The 17,310-nt window shown below is 45.7% G+C and overlaps 1 protein-coding gene across 11 annotated transcripts in view; it reads left to right on the plus strand.

Annotated features, from left to right (window-relative positions):
- The window catches only part of FMNL1 (formin like 1), a 107,218-nt gene that overhangs the window by 27,557 nt on the left and 62,351 nt on the right, over positions 1-17,310 (plus strand). For all 11 annotated transcript variants that reach the window (XM_053263157.1, XM_053263159.1, XM_053263158.1 and 8 more), the window contains one exon: positions 16,921-17,004. In XM_053263157.1, coding sequence (XP_053119132.1) covers positions 16,921-17,004 — 84 coding nt within the window. The remainder of the gene's footprint in view (positions 1-16,920; positions 17,005-17,310) is intronic.

The raw sequence follows: 17,310 nt of genomic DNA on the forward strand, positions 1-17,310 counted from the left end.
ATATGGATCTTGAATCTAGGTTCAACAGATCACTGAAGCATTCACTCCAACATACATGGCACTCTGGGTTGTGGGAGGGCCACTTTTGCATACCCTTTCATCTCCCGGCTGAGACAGCAACAGTCTAGTTACAGGGCTTTAAGGGGATATAACTCACACATGTGACCTTAAGTTTATCCTTCCTAGAGGTTTCTGTTTCTCATTTGATGGCCAATAGATAACTATAGTGTCTACAAAATCTTGTTCTTGCAGCAATTGGACAAGGGGACCCCTGAGATCTTCCTCAGTTCTGTGATTGTGGTGGGAATCTGAAGAGATTCTTTTGATAATGATCTAGCCAGTGTGCCCAGACCGACAACTGATGCACAGGACAGATTTCTTGTGTCAGCAGGTTAGACAGCAGATCAACTAGCGAAGAATACTTACTGCTGCAGGGAAGGATCCGAAAGGCAGGAGAGGATGGTGAAATGAGAGTTTTCTTTTCTGTGGCTGGTTAACTTGGGGCTGGTGATGCTACTGCAACATCTAGATTGCTGACTCCATCAGTAATCCTGAGTGGCTGAAATCTGGGATAGCAGCCAAGAAAATTTCACTTGCAGTTCATCTAAGATCCTGCAGGACTTTGCATGTAGGGATATAAAAAAATCCACAGGAGGAATTGAGATTCTAGCTCCCATTTGTCCAGCTGTGACCAGTGGATTCCCACAAATAGACCAAGATGCATTTTGGAGGCAAGAGTTGTGGGAAACCTCTTGAGAAATTTCATTTGTCTTATTCTTGAAACTCCTTTTGCCTTCCCTTCAATCTATATTTTGCTGCAGTGAAAGCTTCTGAATTCTGCAGTGAAATTGGGGGGGAAACTCTTGTTAGGGCCATCTCTTTTTCAGGAGGAAATTCAAGTGGATATTGGTGAAGCCTCATCTGTTCACTCTTGTGCATACAGGCACTCCCCAAGTTACAAACATCCGACTCAAAACACCCGTACTTACAGACAAAGCTCCATAACATATTACATTAAGGAAGTCCCCAACTTACAAATGCCAACCCACACATAGAAATAAATCGTCACTCTTGAGAACTACAGAATATTCTTTCTGAGTTATGAACATCTGACTTACAAATGAATGTTTAGAACACAACTCATTTGGAAGCTGGGGACTTCCTGTATTGGCTGAGTGCTATTTTCTGAGATCTGGGAGGTTTCAGCCCTAACTCCTTGAAGTGCTGACTGTTTTAGGTAACTCTCAATATTAGGGCCAGACCTGAATTTATATCAGGATGGTGTGTCCCCTCCAACTAAAGTCTTCGCAGTCTGTGGTATGAACCGGAGAAGCTGAAATATCTGTTCTATTGATCAGTAAAAAGCACAGAGCTAAAGAAATATCGGAGTAACCTACAGTATCTCATTGTCAAATTGCTCTACCTTTTATTTCCATGCCATCCTTTGGTCTGCTAACTGAACAAAGAGGCAGCTTCTAAAGTTGTGATCAGGGGCTTGGAGACAATGGAGCAAGGGGAGGATGACTGTCCCTCAGCCACCAGGATCCAGGGTTGCCGGCTGGCATCCCTCTCCTCCTCAGCCAGTATTTCACTGAAACTCTGGCTGGGCTGGGGCGGAAAGCCCAGCCAGTCAGTGTTTCAATGAAACGCTGATGGGGGAGGATGGGAGAAGGTCTGAATGGACCCTCTCCCAGGCAGTAGCCACACCCCCTGTGTCTGACATCATATGTAAAGGGCGTGGCCAATACCAGGGGCGGGGCTAGTAGTCAGCCCCTGCAGCGTTTCCCCAGTCAGTGGTTCATTCAGTTGCTGCCTGGGAGTGCCTTTCCTTACCTCCGTGCAGAGGCAGGGTAAGGAGCTCCCAGTCAGCAGTTCAGAGAACTGCGGGAGCTGACTGGCCCCATCCCTGGTATTGGCCACGCCCCCTGCATCTGCTGTCAGACATGGGGCGTGACTTGCGGTGCATAAATAAGGGACAGGGGAGCCGCCAGCAGAACTTTGTCCTCAGCCTGCAGGCAAGCTCCCTACGCCCCTGCTTGTGATTCTCTTATATTTAGTAGAGGGAGAGCAACTGGTCCTATCTAATCACCGCACAGCACCCATCCAGTGGCTGTTGCTGGTGTCTACATTATGGTACTTTGTAGACTGTGAGTGCTTTGAGGACAGGGAACCATATTTATTTTATTTATTTTATTTTTCTACGTAAACTGCTGCGAGAGCTTCTGTTGAAAAACAGTACATAAATAGTAGTAGTACTCTTCACCCTAGAGGCACCAGAAACAGCCAGGTCCTTCCTTGACTGGGTAGGTGCCACCATCAGCCTAGGCACTGCTGCTTCCCCACTAGGCTCCAATCCCTAATTTGTCAGGAACCATCAAATTCCCAGGCTCTGCCCTTTTGAGCCTCAGGAGGTCTGACTGCTCTATTAGTGGTAGGCTAGTTCCCACCCCTAGACCTTAAGGTTTCTATTTTCATCCCCCTCAAAGTCCTTGATATACAAGTCATTGAGTTTTTCTAGTGGGAAACGTGAACTCCACCCACAACAGGATTACTGATCACTGGAAGGAAAAAGCCTTGCTTTTTATCTCTACTGTATTTACCTGAATCCAAGACTAGATTTTTTCCAAGTTATTTGATGTTCGATATTGGAGGGGGTCATCTTTAATTCAGAGTGCTGCTTCTTTTGGATAAAGGATACAGGTATAACCTGTATTTAACTTCTTCTTTTTAAAGAGGTCACCTTAAATTCAGGACTTGTCTTCTATTTGGGTAAATATAGTCTTTCTCTCTTGCTCTCAGCTAGCTTTACCCTCTAATTCAACTCACAGTACATGTACACAAATAAAAGTCTGGAGTGAGTGAACCTCTAAGGGTTGCTAACCCAATTGACTATGTGTAAACAGCTCCTAGGAGGAGTTTAGCCAGTATCTCTTTAATCTACTTGATGAAAACAGATGCCCTCCCCCAATATAGCAGTGCAGTTTGATGGCAGGTAAATAAGCCCAACGTCGAGAAACTGAAGGACGAGAGAGCGGGGAGAAGGGATGCAGTCCATTAAGCTCATTGTAAAAACACTTAACAGAAGACTTCAAGTTGGCGAATGACTTAAATAAGTACCTTTCTGCGGAGAAAGCAATGAGGTTCTTAATGGAGAAAAGGGAGTGGCCAAGAATCTGTCAAGCAGTAATGGGTCAGGTGTTTAAAATGCAAACTACTGGGGTCAAAGCAATCATCATAGATAGTTGTGTTTCTCTGTTCCCTAGGCTGCAGCTGTTTATTGTAAGTCCTTGTTGATTGTAGGCCAGCCCTTCAAGATCTGTCAAATCATCCTCTCAACATGCACTCCCCTCATCAGGGGCGTAGCAAGGCTGGAGTGGGCCCAGAGACAAGATTTTAAAATGGGCCCCCGCTCACTGAAGCTCAGCTCATGAAGTAAAGAAATCTTAAATGAGGCTGAATAGTGGTAACCAAAAGCATAGTAAAATCTCTCTCTCCTTCTGTGTGTGTGTATATATATAACCTATGTGCCACAATAGAACATCATTCTAAATTATTTTTTAAAGGGTTTTGTAAATTGTGGACGATGCAAGTCGTTTAATGGTACTAGAGAAAGACATGCTGTTCTGGTAGCTCCAGGTCTTAACACTTAAATTAATTTTGGAGGATGAATACAACTGAAGGAAGCCCGGGCGGGTGCACGGCTGGGGGAGTCAGTCATGTTACTTGCCTCTGGGGTGGGCCAAGGCAATGGGCCCCCAGACAACTGTCTCCCCTTGCCCTATTATAGTTACGCCCCTGCCCTTCATCTTGTCCCCTCACAGCAGTAAGAAGGTTAATATTAGGGTGTTCTCTGGCACTGCTAAGAGAGATCTATAGCCAGGGTCTGTGTCTGCTCTCTGCTGTGAGTCAGCAAAAATTTGGAAAAGTGGTAGCATGGAAAATTGACTGCAGAATTCAGCTTCTGAGAGTGCTTGATGGCTATACGCTAACTCCAGGTTCAGAGGCAGCATGACTCTGAATACCAGTTGCAGGTGAGGAGATGGAGTATATGTGCCTTCATCTCTTGCTAGTGGGCTTCCCAGAGGCATCTGGCTGGTTTCTGTGGGAAACAGGATGCTAGGCTACATAGGCCTTGTCCAGGAGTGGAGCCACCATTGAGTGAACTGGTTTAAAAAGAACCCAGGCCACCATCCCACAAGGGCCATGACACGCCCCAGACACGCCCTCTGCATCTGACATCAGACACAGAGGGCGTGGTTTAGTTCCCAAATTGAGCTGCATGGCCCTGTTTGGGAGCTAGATTGACCAGAGCTGTGTTCACTGCGTTTGCATTTGTAGCGCGGCCCGAGCAGCTCTCCCTGCCAAAGGCAGGCTCTGGCCACACTGTGAAGAGCTGCTCCGGCCGCGCTGTGAACACTGTGCTGGCCAATCTAGCTCCCAAATGGGGCCGCGTAGATGTGCACGGATGTGTGTGGATGTGTACGGACCGCAGAGGCGCAGTTCGACGCTGGGGGAGGTGTCACTTTAAGGGCGGGGGGGTTGTACTTTTCCCCCTCCGGCGCTCCATTTTCAAGTGAAATCTTTGGGGTGGCAGCGGTCCTCCCTGCCGCCCCTGCCCCCTTGTTGCCTGCCAGATGCGGAAGTAAGGTCCGCGCATGCGCATGCGCTGCTGACGTCACACACGCTGCGCGGTGCACACATGCGCGGATGTTACTTCCGCGTTTGGCAGGCAACAAGGGGGCGGGGCGGCAAGGAGTATCACTGCAGCCCCAAAGATTTTACTTAAAAATGGAGTGCCGCAGGGAGAAAAGTGGCAGGAGGAGTAAGTACAACCCCTCCGCCCTTAAAGCAACACACATACCCCGGCGCCGGACCGCTGGACCGGGCAATATGCGAACCGGTTTGTAGACCTCCAACATGGCCTGTGGACCAGTTCGTGCATATCCCTAGTCAGGCGCAGGGGGTAGAGCTAACTATTCCCTGCATCTGACGTCTGATGCTGATGCAGGGGGCCGGGTTGGGGCAGTGGGCTGAGCCCGGGCTGCTGCTGGCCTCTCTCCATACCTGGCCTTGTCCTGCTCCAGCAGGGATGCTCTCTTTTTGTTAAAGGCTGTTTCAAGCCTATCTATCTATCTATATGGAGAGAGTGAGAGAGGAATGTGGATAATGCCTTGTGAAAACTCGGCAACCAACAGCTCTTTAGCTCACTCCCAAACAATAAACAGCCCTTGTGCCAAGAAGAAGGTGCTTGCTTGCCGTGCTTGAAATATCTAATCATTGCATGCATCATGAAAAGGTGATTAAACAGCTGGAGGGAATTATAGGCAGCAAGGCATCTATCTGGTTATGGTGGGGTAGAGAGAGGAAAGGTCCTGGCACACTCTTGCCCATGACTTCACAAAAATTTACACTAGGCACTGTGGGAGGGGAGGATAGGACAGAAAAGTTTATTGTCCCCAATATGCATCTTGGAAGGCAGATCAATCCCAGGCCAGCTATGATGAGACTAAATCCACGGAGAGTGGGTCTAGCCATGGCTATTAGCCATGGCAGTTAAATAGAGTCTATGTTCAAAGATGATATACTGCAGAATACCAGTCGCAGATGCCAAACAATGAGGGAGAGGACTTTTGCTCTGTGCCCTATTTGTAGACTTGCCAGAGGAATCTGGCTGACCACTGCTGGAAACCAGTGTGCTGGACTAGATGGACCTTTAGCCAGTCCAAATGGCAGGATCTTATGTCCCAAACTGCCTCTTTGTAGTAGGCCTACCATCTCAGAAATTTTTCTTTTTAAAAAAAATGATGTGACTGTGTATTCTGTGCAGAGTTTCCCCCCCCCTTTCTGGTTTTTTACAGACACCAGTCTTAATGCATTTCAATGACCACTTAAAATACAATTAGCCAGCAGTTTTGATTTCCGCTTGGAGGATTTTTTCCTATCCTTCCAAGTAAACTGTGTGTGTGAGACGAGAGAGTGTTTCAAGTTTCCCCTGATGTGCTCTGCTTCACAGTTCTGCCCAGAAGTTCATCTGAGCCAGGGCTTTTCCCCAGAATGGGCTCTATTGTATTCGTATGAAGAAAACAGTGTCTCTGAGCGTGTGTGTTTTCCTTCTCACTAAGCACAGTCAATGGCCTCTGATCGAGGGAAGCCATTCCAAGTCAGAGGGTACATCTTTTGGTACCTCTAAAAGTGAAGGACTGGGTATAGTCTCATTTGTGGATAAGCAAATTCCACCAGACCTCATTGAAATTACTTGTTACGATGCTATGAACCACTTGTGCACTAAACCATAAAAACAAGTTCACTTATTTCTGTTCTGTCCACTTTTAGAACATCTGATGTAATAGTCAGTGTTGTGAAGAGTGGTGTGGGATACAAAGCGGGTGTCCTTGGATGAAAGTGTTGACTGCTTCCTGGATCCATGCTAGAGTTCTTGTGGCCCAGACCTCAAGATTTCTCCTATACTTTGTACTGAAGTGAAAATGTTGCCAGTTGTAGATTCTCCTGTTCAGAGGTGGAGTGGAGTGGGAACATGCAGGGACGGAGCACCAGTACTTCTTGACTTCTCTGGCTTTTGGGGTGGGAATGACCATGGGAGAGCGCCTGCACTTCTGAATTTGCAACTACGTCATTGCTCTCATTGGAGAGGAGGAAAAAGCCACACTGAGTGAAGCCTTTCCTTTCACCTGGTCTACCCAAACAGCAGAGTGAGGTGGTAGAATTCTGAAATGGCGAGAACTTCCAGATACAGATAGGGAATACCCCTCTATGTAGAAAACTCCCTACAAGTAGAAAATAGCTAGTGGAGACAAAGTTAAGCACTCTCGTCACAGCTGCTGATTCTTTGAGGCAAATGCATTAGCTTTGCAAAGGAAAAACACATAACTAGAAACCAAATGTCTCCCTTGTGAAAACTAGTTCCACCCTAGGTGTCAAACTAGACATGATGGGGAAGGCATGATCAAATTTATGTTTTATGCTATAAATCTAGATTGGGATTATGGCATAGGGGAGGGCATTAAAATTCTCCTGCAGGAGCTGCCGTTGGTCCCAGAAGGAAAACTACTACTGTCTGTCTGTCTATCTGTTCATGTGAAAGATGGAAATGCAACAAATTCATGCCCTGCCTAGTTTGACTCTATAGAGTTGTGCAGGACTACGTATGCAACAGAATGTGATAGGAATTTATTGGTAGAGTTGTGAGGTGATGGAAATAACTGTACTAGTTTGGAATGCATATGGAGAAGATCACACTTTTAAAATCTTCTCTCTCTATAAAAATACTTCCCCCTACGACTTAAAACCTATGAGCCTCTGGTGGCGCAGTGGTAAAAACTGCCGCCTTGTAACCAGAAGGTTACAAGTTCGATCCTGACCAGGGGCTCAAGGTTGACTCAGCCTTCCATCCTTCCGAGGTCGGAAAAATGAGTACCCAGAATGTTGGGGGGCAATATGCTAAATCATTGTAAAACCGCTTAGAGAGCTTCCAGCTATAGAGCGGTATATACAGTAAATGTAAGTGCTATTGCTATTGCTAAAGGGTCTAGTCAGGGTCAGATCTGCTTTCTCTTATTTGCTAGTTTTCTACTTGTAGAGAGTTTCTACATAGGGGAACATTTTAAAAAGGCATTCTCTGCCTTCAGGGTACTGACCATCTGAAATAACCTTTTCCCCCAGCCAGGCTCCCAATTAGAGAGAGTCCACCTGAGATAAAATGGCTGACAGGAGGATATTTGTCAGGGAGAATTAGGAGGTGCAGGGAGAACTAAGCAGCCTTCTTAGCCTGCCAGTCTTCCATATAAATGCTTTTTATTTATCATTGTTGTCACATTTCCATTATCTTAGCAAATGTGTTTTTGGGAACACGGGTTTGCTGAGACAACATATAGTTAAGGACATAAGAACAGCTCTGGTGGATCAGGCCCAAGGCCTATCTAGTCCAGCATCCTGTTTCACACAGTGGCCCACCAGATGCCTCTGGAAGCCTACAGGCAGGAGTTGAGGGCATGCCCTCTCTCCTGCTGTTACACCGCTGCAACTAGTATTTATAGGGACCTTCTTGGGCTGGAGGTGGCCTATAGCCCTCAGACTAATAGCCATTGATAGACCTGTCCTCCATGAATTTATCTAAACCCTTCTTAAGCCATCCAGGCTGTTGGCTGTCACCACATCTTGTGGCAGATTATTCCATAGGTTAATTATGCACTGTGTGAAAAAGTACTTCCTTTTTTCATCCTAAATTTCTTGGCAGTCAGTTTCATGGGATGACCCCCAGTTCTAATGTTATGAGAGAGGAAAAATGTCTGTCTGTCAACTTTCTCCACACCATATATGATTTTATAGTCCTCTAACAAGTCTCCCCTTAGTCGTCTTTTTTCTAAATGAAAAAGCTCCAGGTGTTGTAGCCTTGCCTTGTAAGGAAGGTACTCTAGGCCCCTGATCATCTTGGTTGTCCCCTTCTGCACCTTCTCCTGTTCTAAAATGTCCTTTCTGAGGTATGGGGCTCAGAACTGTACACACTACTCCAAATGTGGCAGAACCAAAGATTTGTATAAGGGCATTATAATATTAGCCGTTTTATTTTCAATCCCCTTCCTAATGATTCCAAGCATGGAATTGGCCTTTTTCACAGCTGCCGCACATTGAGTTGACACTTTCAATGAGCTGTCCACCATGATCCCAAATCTCTCTCCTGGTCAGTCACTGACAGCTCAGACCACATCTGTCTATATGTGAAGTTGGGGTTTTTTACCCCAATATGCATCACTACACTTGCTTACATTGATCCACATTTGCCATTTTGTTGCCAACTCCCCCGGTTTGGAGAGGTCCTTTTGGAGCTCCTCACAATCTGTTTTGGATTTCACTACCCTAAATAGTTTGGTGTCATCTGCAAAGTTGGCCACCTCGTTGCTTACCCTGATTTCTAGATCATGTATAGATAAATTAAAAAGCACTGGTCCCAGTACATACTGTATTTGTGGGGGACCTCACTTCTTACTTACCTCAATTTAGAGAACTGTCCATTTATACAAACCCTCTGTTTCCGGTCCTTCACACATGAACCTGTCTCCTTATCTCATGACTGTTAGGTTTTCTCAAGAGTCTTTGATGAGGAGCTATTTTGAAAACTTTTTGATAGTCCAAGTATACTATGTCAACTGGATCACCTTTATCCACATGTCTGTTTACACTCTTAAAAAACTCCAAAATGGTGAGGCAAGATCTACCTTTGCAGAAGTGATGATGGTTCTCCTTCAGCAGAGCCTGTTCTTCTATATTATTTTATCCTTGAGAATGCTTTCCATTAATTTGCCTGGAACAGACATTGAGCTAACTGGCCTGTAATTTCCCAGATCCCCCTTGGATCCCTTTTTGAAAATTGGTGTTACATTGGCTTCACATTTGAATTATTTAAGTTCTGAGATGGCATCCATCTCAGGTGGATGCCATCTGGCCCTGGTGATTTGTTAATTTTAATTCTCCCCCCCCCCAGAGAGTTCATAACATCATCTCTTGTCACCTCTATCTGACTATATCTTACAGTTCCATCTGTAAAGGTACAGGAGTTCTTCTGATGGTATTAACCTGACAATACCATTCTCTTTAAAGTTAGTCTGAGATTGAACCCCACATTCTCTTGCTGGGGGATCTCTGGAACCTTCCTCTAAGGAGGATCCCCTTTATTAGAAGCTGGATAGATAGCTCATGAATCTGGTGCAATATAGGCAGCTCTTGTGGTTGCATGGTAACCAGGAGTACCAGCAGTCTTTCAATATGGCTGCTCTTATGGTTGCTGTAGTAACAGGCATCCAGACAGAAATTCTTCCAGGCTCTCAAGGTCTCAGTATCCTAGATGCCAAAGGTTAGAAAGGCTGCTGTTTTATACTCCATTGTAGGGACAGAGATGAACTGAAGCCTATGTAAGGATTTGCCATCAAATGTTAGGTTCTCCCTGTTCCTCATTTGCTTTTTGGTGAAGGTCTTGCATGTGCCAACATTAATAATAATTAATAGCTACAATACCCACTTCCTCATTAAGGTTACTAGGATTTGATAGGAGACTGAATCTGTATTTTAACAGTGGATCTTGTTTGTCAACTTTTAAATGTTTGGATAACCCAAACATTTTAAAAATGACCTAAGAAGTTTTCAAAAATATATTCAGGAAATTACAGGTCAATTAGCCTAATGTCTGCCCTGGATAAATTAATAGAAAGCATTGGAATTATTAAGCATATAGGAAAGCAAATCTTGCAGAGGAGAAATCAGGGTGTGGCCTCTACAAAGGGCAACCGTGCATTACCAACCTTTGGGGGTTCTTTATGAATGCCCACAAGAGTGAGGAGAGAGGGGAAATCTGGTAAATATTTTATATATTTTGAATTCCAAAAAACTTTTGACGAAATTCCTCTCCAAAGAATAAATGGGGGTGGGGTAAAAAAAATAGTCCTCATATGGATTGGTAACGGGTTAAACAGGAAGTGGAGAATGAGAATAAATGAACACCAAGGATGTCGCTGTAATTGAACAAGGCAGGGGACATATATCCTTGAGCCCCTGAGTAGAAGGGGGCCCACCATCTGAGTGAGAGACTGCTCTATGCTCTCCCCTGCCACCGCCTCTCTGAAGAAGGTGGGGGAGGTGGGCGGGGAGTAGGGGCCCATCTTCACTTTTTGTCCCAGGGCTCCAACCTTGCTACACTCCTGAGACCATTCAAGGATCTATATTGGGGCCAGTGCAATTTAACTACTGAATCAATGATCTGAAGTTAGGGATGAGCAGCATAGTTACCAAGTTTGCAGATTATTCAGGATGGCGAAAACCCAAGTGGACTGCAGAGAGCTCTGAAAGGATCTCTCCAAACTGGATGAAGGGGCTACAAAATGGCAAATGAGGTGCAATGTAAGTAAATGTGAAGTGATACACATTGGGACAAAAGAAAAACCTCTAATTTTGCATTTACACTGATGGGTTCTGAATTGGCCAGGGCTGTCCTTGGAGCATGGCAAGCATGGCGACCACCCTGGGGCCCCAATCTTTTAACCCCCATTATAATTAACTGGAAGGGGGGCCCTGCGCTGTCTGGTTTGCCCTGGGCCCTGCACCCCACCAGGGCTTTCTAAGGACAGCCCTGGAATTGGCAGTGACTAACTAGGAAATATCTTTAGGTCATGATGGATAACTCTATGGCAGGCCTGCTCAACTTTGGCCCCTCAGCTGTTTTTGGACCACAGCTCCCATGATCCCCAGGCAGAGTGGCCAATAGCCGGGGGTTATGGGAGTAGTAGGCCAACATCTGCAGGAAGGCCGAAGTTGAGCAAGCTTGCTCTATGGAAACATCAGCTCAGTGTGTGGCAGCTCTGCAAAGGGCACATGCACAATGATCAGGTCTGCTGTGGAGGTGGTGAATTAGTCATGATTACTATATGGAACTTTCAGGTTTAGAGGCAGTACATTCAGAAGCAAAGGGGGAGAGGGCTAGTTATCTTCATGTCCTTCTTGTGATCTTCCCAAAGGCATCTGGCTGGCCACTGAGGGGAACAGGATGCTAGACTAGATGAGTCTTTTGTCTAATCCAGAGAGGGCTTGATACCATGTTTTAAAATCTCATCAGACTTCACTTGGGCATCTTGCTGGCTTCTTCACTTGGGCATGTGGCATGCTGGCACCACAATACTCCACAAATTTACCCTGTTTTAAAAGTGCAAGCCTGGGCCAAGCTGGCTTAGCTTGATGAAAAAAGTGGCAAAGGAATAGCATCCACTTGCAAGTCTTTAGACATAAGCTATCCAGTGGCCCAAGTTAACTGAGAAAGGATCTGATATCTTTCAAGAAAATCTCATTTTGATCTGCTGGCATCTGAGCTGAAGAACTCAAGAAGAACACATAAGTTCCATCTTGCACAGTCTGTTTCCTGGAATCTGGCATGCTTTGCTCTTGGTGAGCTTACTTTATTTGAAGACAAGACTGTTCAAGTGATCACCGTGACTGTCATCCCTGACCCTCAGGAACATATTTTTTTTAATTTATTTATTACATTTTATATCCCGCTCTTCCTCCAAGGAGCCCACATACTTAGGTTTCTCCTCACAACAACCCTGTGAAGTTGGTTAGGCTGAGAGAGAAGTGACTGGCGCAGAGTCACCCAGCTAGTATCATGGCTGAATGGGGATTTGAACTCGGGTCTCCCCGATCCTAGTCCAGCACTCTAACCACTACACCACACTGACTGGGTGTCACAGAGCACCTCGGAAGGAAGGGAAGATTGGCAAAACTTGCCCTACCTGTACTACTTTTGCCTGAAACATAGCAGTTGCACATGCACTTCCTTCACTGCATGCGTGTCGCATTAGTCAAGATGTTGGCCACTGAATGTAACATTGGTATGGGTAAAGGTTAGCATTGGGAGATCAAAGTGGGATTTCATTTATGTATTTATTTAGCAAATGTATTGACCGCCTGACTTCCTTAGACTTGAGGGGGTTTACATAAATTAAAACAACAACGACGAAGATGGGGAGGGAGAACACCTCCCCACACACAAAACTAAAAGCCTGGCAAAATAGATAGGTTTTCAGGAGCTTCTTAAAGGACAGAAGGGAGGGGCATTACGAAACTCAGGAGGCAAGGTGTTCCATAAGGAGGGGTCTGCAACAGAGAAGGCCCTCCCACGAGCCCGGCTGATGGTCGACAGCTGTTTCTCACTCAAAGTAGTAGACTTGGCAAGTCTGTCCTGGGGTGCAGGTGAAGGGCTAATCTGTACATGTGAATGCCATCACTGTCTTCTTGTGACCAGAGAATGTTTCCCCAGCATGGTGTTTCTGTTGTTAAGTAAGAGGAAAATCTACACATCATGAAGTCAGTCGCTGTGACAAACAGACCTGTGTACAGCCTCGATGCTGTTTTGCTGCCACTGTCCCGGAATGGGCTGTAACCACAAACCATGTTGGGGGTAGGGGCTGAGTTGAGCAACAGTCAGCACATGCCTGCATGCAACTTCCTGCTATTGAGCTCAACTCCTCCAAATACATGTTGACTTCATCCAACGGAGCAGGCTGCCTGGTCACAAGCAACAGAGGAGTTCCCTTTTGTTTTTCAATATGTTTCGATATGTTGAAGCAAAAGGGGAACATGGGGACCTGTGGGCAGCTTGCGTTATTAGGGAGTCCTGGCTTTTGCACCGCCCATTCCAGGCCTCTTGAGTGGCATGGAGTTGTGTACAATGGAGTTGTGGACAAAGGGTGCAATCTGCACTATATTTATTATTATTATTATTATTAAAACTTTTATACCGCCCTTCCAAAAGGCTCACATTAAAACACCATTAAAATCAGTTAATAATTAAAACAAAATTATAAAGCATAAAACAATGATTAACCATTAAAAACATCATAAAACAACAATTAAATAATCAGAACAATTTAAAAACAAGTATTAAAAAGCTGAGAAAGTCTGGTTGAAGAGATGTGTTTTCAGGTGTTTTCTGAAAATTGCCAGAGATGGGGAGGATCGTATCGCAGCAGGGAGCGCATTCCACAATCTCGGGGCAGCAGCCGAGAAGGCCCGTCTCTGTGTAGCCGCCAAACGAGTTGGTGGCAACTGGAGACGGACCTCCTCAAGTGACCTCAACAGCCGGTGGGGCTCATAGCGAAGAAGACACTCTCTTAAATACCCAGGGCCTAAGCCGTTTAGGGCTTTAAAAGTTATAACTAGCACTTTGTGTTTTGCCCGGAAACCTATTGGCAGCCAGTGTAACTCCATCAACAAAGGAGTTGTTCTATAGTGTGCCAATTCTCCACTATACCTTTTAAATCTGGGAGGCAAGGAAATAATGGCTTCTTCCTACCAGTCTTCCCCTCTCACCACCCCAAGTCCTGTCATCCACCCTCCTCTTTCACTTGCATTTAAGAAGTGGCATTCCCAGCCTGCTTAGATGAGTTTCCAAGTGTGCCATACAGGAGACTGAGGTGTGGTTCTGGCTGGCCAACAGAACCAGGGTCTGGGGAACAGGCAGGGGAAACCACGGGTGCCTTGTGCCCTGATACAGTAGTGGATTTAAATGTACAGGGGGAAACTCTGGGTTGATAACTGTAACAGCCTGTTAATTATAGCAGTCAGGGTGTGACTGATGACCATATTGTGGATTGTAATGTGTTGTTGGAAGTAAATTATAGGCAGAAGTGAGGAGAGACACTTGACAACCTTTGACAGATTTCAGGTGATCTGCAGTTCGTTTAAATGATTGTGGAAATAACAGCAGGGTTTTGATATGTGGTTGCTGGCTGAAACGGACAGAGACAGTGGGAGGAGATGAAGGCTTGCTCATCAAAACCACCTTGCTGCATTCAGACTTTCAGTGCTGTTTCCCAAGGGGGCTCTGCTTTTCCAAAGGGATTGGTGAAACTTGTGCTTTAGTGGGTACTTTTAGAGAGAAGACTATCCGCCACTGAATCAGCCAGCCCTGTCCACATACTTTCAGACAGGTGCCTGAAAATCAATGATATGTCAGTTAATGAACCAAGATAGTCAGGACTATGACTTCGTTTTGTAGAAAGGGGCGGTTACCTTTTGGATAACAGCCATCTCTGAATCTTCAGGTGCCACTGGACAAGAACAGCAACAACAAAAAAGACTTATTAATTCATTTTTGCTACAGCATGATAGTGTTGGCTAGCCCTCTTTGGTGCTAGTTATGTAATATCTAGTCCCCAGGAAATGGATAGTCTGGAACACAGGAAGATGACTGCTAAGTGAAATCATTGGTCCATCTAGGTCAGTGTTGTCTACACTGACTGGCAGCAACTTTCTGGTATTTCAGAGGGGGTCTTTCCCAACCCCATCTGGAGACCATCCTGGCCAGTGGGATTCTGCTGACTGAAACAGGACACCAAATTGAGCCCCCACCCTTCCCTCCCTTTTTTCTTTTTTTCTGATTAAAGACACGCCCCAATTCCTTCCTTTTCAAATATTTTCTGTTAGAAGGGCAAAAGAAAATGTACCATGGTACCATTTTGCTTTTCTTTATCTGCAGGCCCTACATGAGGTTAGGCTACTGTATGCCCCAAACAGCTAGCCCACAATCTGCTACCTGAAGTGATCCACTTCACCTTGCTTTATGGTAGGGCTTAAAGATGTGCTGTCAAGTCAGTGTCAACTCTTGGCAACCACAGAGCCCAGTGGTTGTCTTTGGTAGAATACAGGAGGGCTTTACCATTGCCATTTCCCACGCAGAATGAGATGATGCCTTTCAGCTCCTTCCTATATCGCTGCTGCCCGTAATCGGTGTTTCCCATAGTCTGGAAAACATACCAGCGGGCAGAGGAGCACTAACCCCTGGACCTTGGGGACTGGGTCCGGTCCTCCAAGGTATGGGGGGTGCTCCAAATGGCCAGGGCCAGGGGCCTCTGGCAGCTGCACTGCGCCCTCCAGAGCTCCATGCTTAAAAAAAAAACAACGCTTACCATGGCCGAGGGGGGCGGGGCTGCGGGTGGGAGCGTAGCAGTCCTTCTCCTTCCTCCTTCCCCCGGTAGCGGCAACCAGGAGAGACACTGGACCCATCCATTTGGGCCAGTGTCTTTAAGAGACTGTGCAGGCGCTGGACCCAAACAAATGGGTCCAGTGTCTCTCCTGGTTGCCATCACCGCCGCCGGGGGAGGAGGAGAGGGAGAAAGACTGCTTCGCTCCCCCCACCCCCGCAGCCACCCCTAGGCCGCGGTAAGCTTTTTTTTTTTTTTTAAGCAGAGCTTTGGCAGGGTGGGCCCTCCCAAAGGAGATTTGGGGGGGCCTCGTGTGAGGCAGGGGGGGCCTCGTGGCTGGGCATTCCAGGCACCCAAATTACTTTGGTTTGCCCCTGCCAGCAGGGATTCGAACCGGCAACCTGTTGCTCCCTAGGCAAGTTACTCCCCCACTGTGCCTACTTAGGAAGGCACATGGTAGGGCTAGCCATACCTAAAGAAGCTAGGGCTTCTTTAGGGAATTTCTGCATGCAAAACATGTGTTCTACCCTGAGCTGTGTCCTCTCCCTAAGCTGCCTTCAGGGGAGACAGACAGCTATTCCTGTGCCAGTCAAAGCCCTTGTTGCCATTGTTACTGCTCTGGAGTTAAGGGAGCGTTCTTGTTTTTCTAAAAGGGCATATGTATGCATGGAAGCACTAGTGCACATGGTACATATTTACAGGGGGTCAATATATGTTGGCTCTGTTCATCTGCCAGACAAAATTGTTTTACTCGTCAAGCTATGTTGGTACATTTCCCTTCAGGATTATTATTTTCCCCCCTCCTCAGGCATCATTTTCACTTACCACAGACAAGTAGACTAGTGGATATCCTAAATTCTGCATATTTATATTTTAAACCTTATATGTCAGAAACAAAGTGGGTGGCATTGGAAGGGACGGATATGTACTGTACTTCATTTCATGTGATTAAAATAAGTAATGATGGAGGAATGGGCAGATAATGGAGACAGGCAGGGTTGCGCTCCATCACCAACCACTTTACAAATCACACCTCCAGACCAGGTGAGACCACAGTGCCATGGCTGTTCACACCTGAAATGTTTGTACTGTAATTGTGATGGAAGCTCCAAAAATTGTTACAAATAAGTAATTTTTTTTTAGACATCTGCGAGGGCGGGAACTGGTGCAGAAAATGATGTTTGGGAAAATCTGGATTCTTAGAAATGAGTGAGTGAATAAATAGTGTCTATGCTAGAGAAAAGGTCTAGTGTGGAACTCCCTTCTCTTACAAAAATAATCTAAATCAGCCCCATTATTCCCTCTTCCCTTTTCTTTTTCTTTTCTTTTGTTAAAAAACAATTAAATGAAATATTCAAAGTGGTTGCAAAGGTTTATGTTATATGATGATTGCATATTAGTTATATATAGAAGTTTTTTTCATTTTTTCCCCTCCTAGAATTCTATGAACTTGCCACCAGATAAAATGAAGCTACTGAGCCAGTATGACAATGAAAAGAAATGGGAGTTGATCTGTGACCAGGTAAGGGTATTCTATGGTGCAATGTTTTTCAACTTTCGGGGCTTTTCCCTACCCTGTTTCTTTCCAGTTTATTGTATTAGTGCTTTTGATGAACAGCAAGCAAGACTGGCGACTAAAGATGCATACAAAAATACATGTTTTGAGTGGTGGGGTTGCTGTGGAAGTGTGCTCACTGTGCTTTTATTCAGCTGTGTGAAGTTCCCTTCAGGATTGGGCTCCAGGAAAACCTATTCACCAGTTTTGTAGCAGAAGGTGGCTGTGCACAGCCCTGATTGGCTCACCTGCATGAAGTCACAATTTACCTCT

Source organism: Hemicordylus capensis, chromosome 6 (genome assembly GCF_027244095.1).
Source record: "Hemicordylus capensis ecotype Gifberg chromosome 6, rHemCap1.1.pri, whole genome shotgun sequence".
Classification (NCBI taxonomy): domain Eukaryota; kingdom Metazoa; phylum Chordata; class Lepidosauria; order Squamata; family Cordylidae; genus Hemicordylus; species Hemicordylus capensis.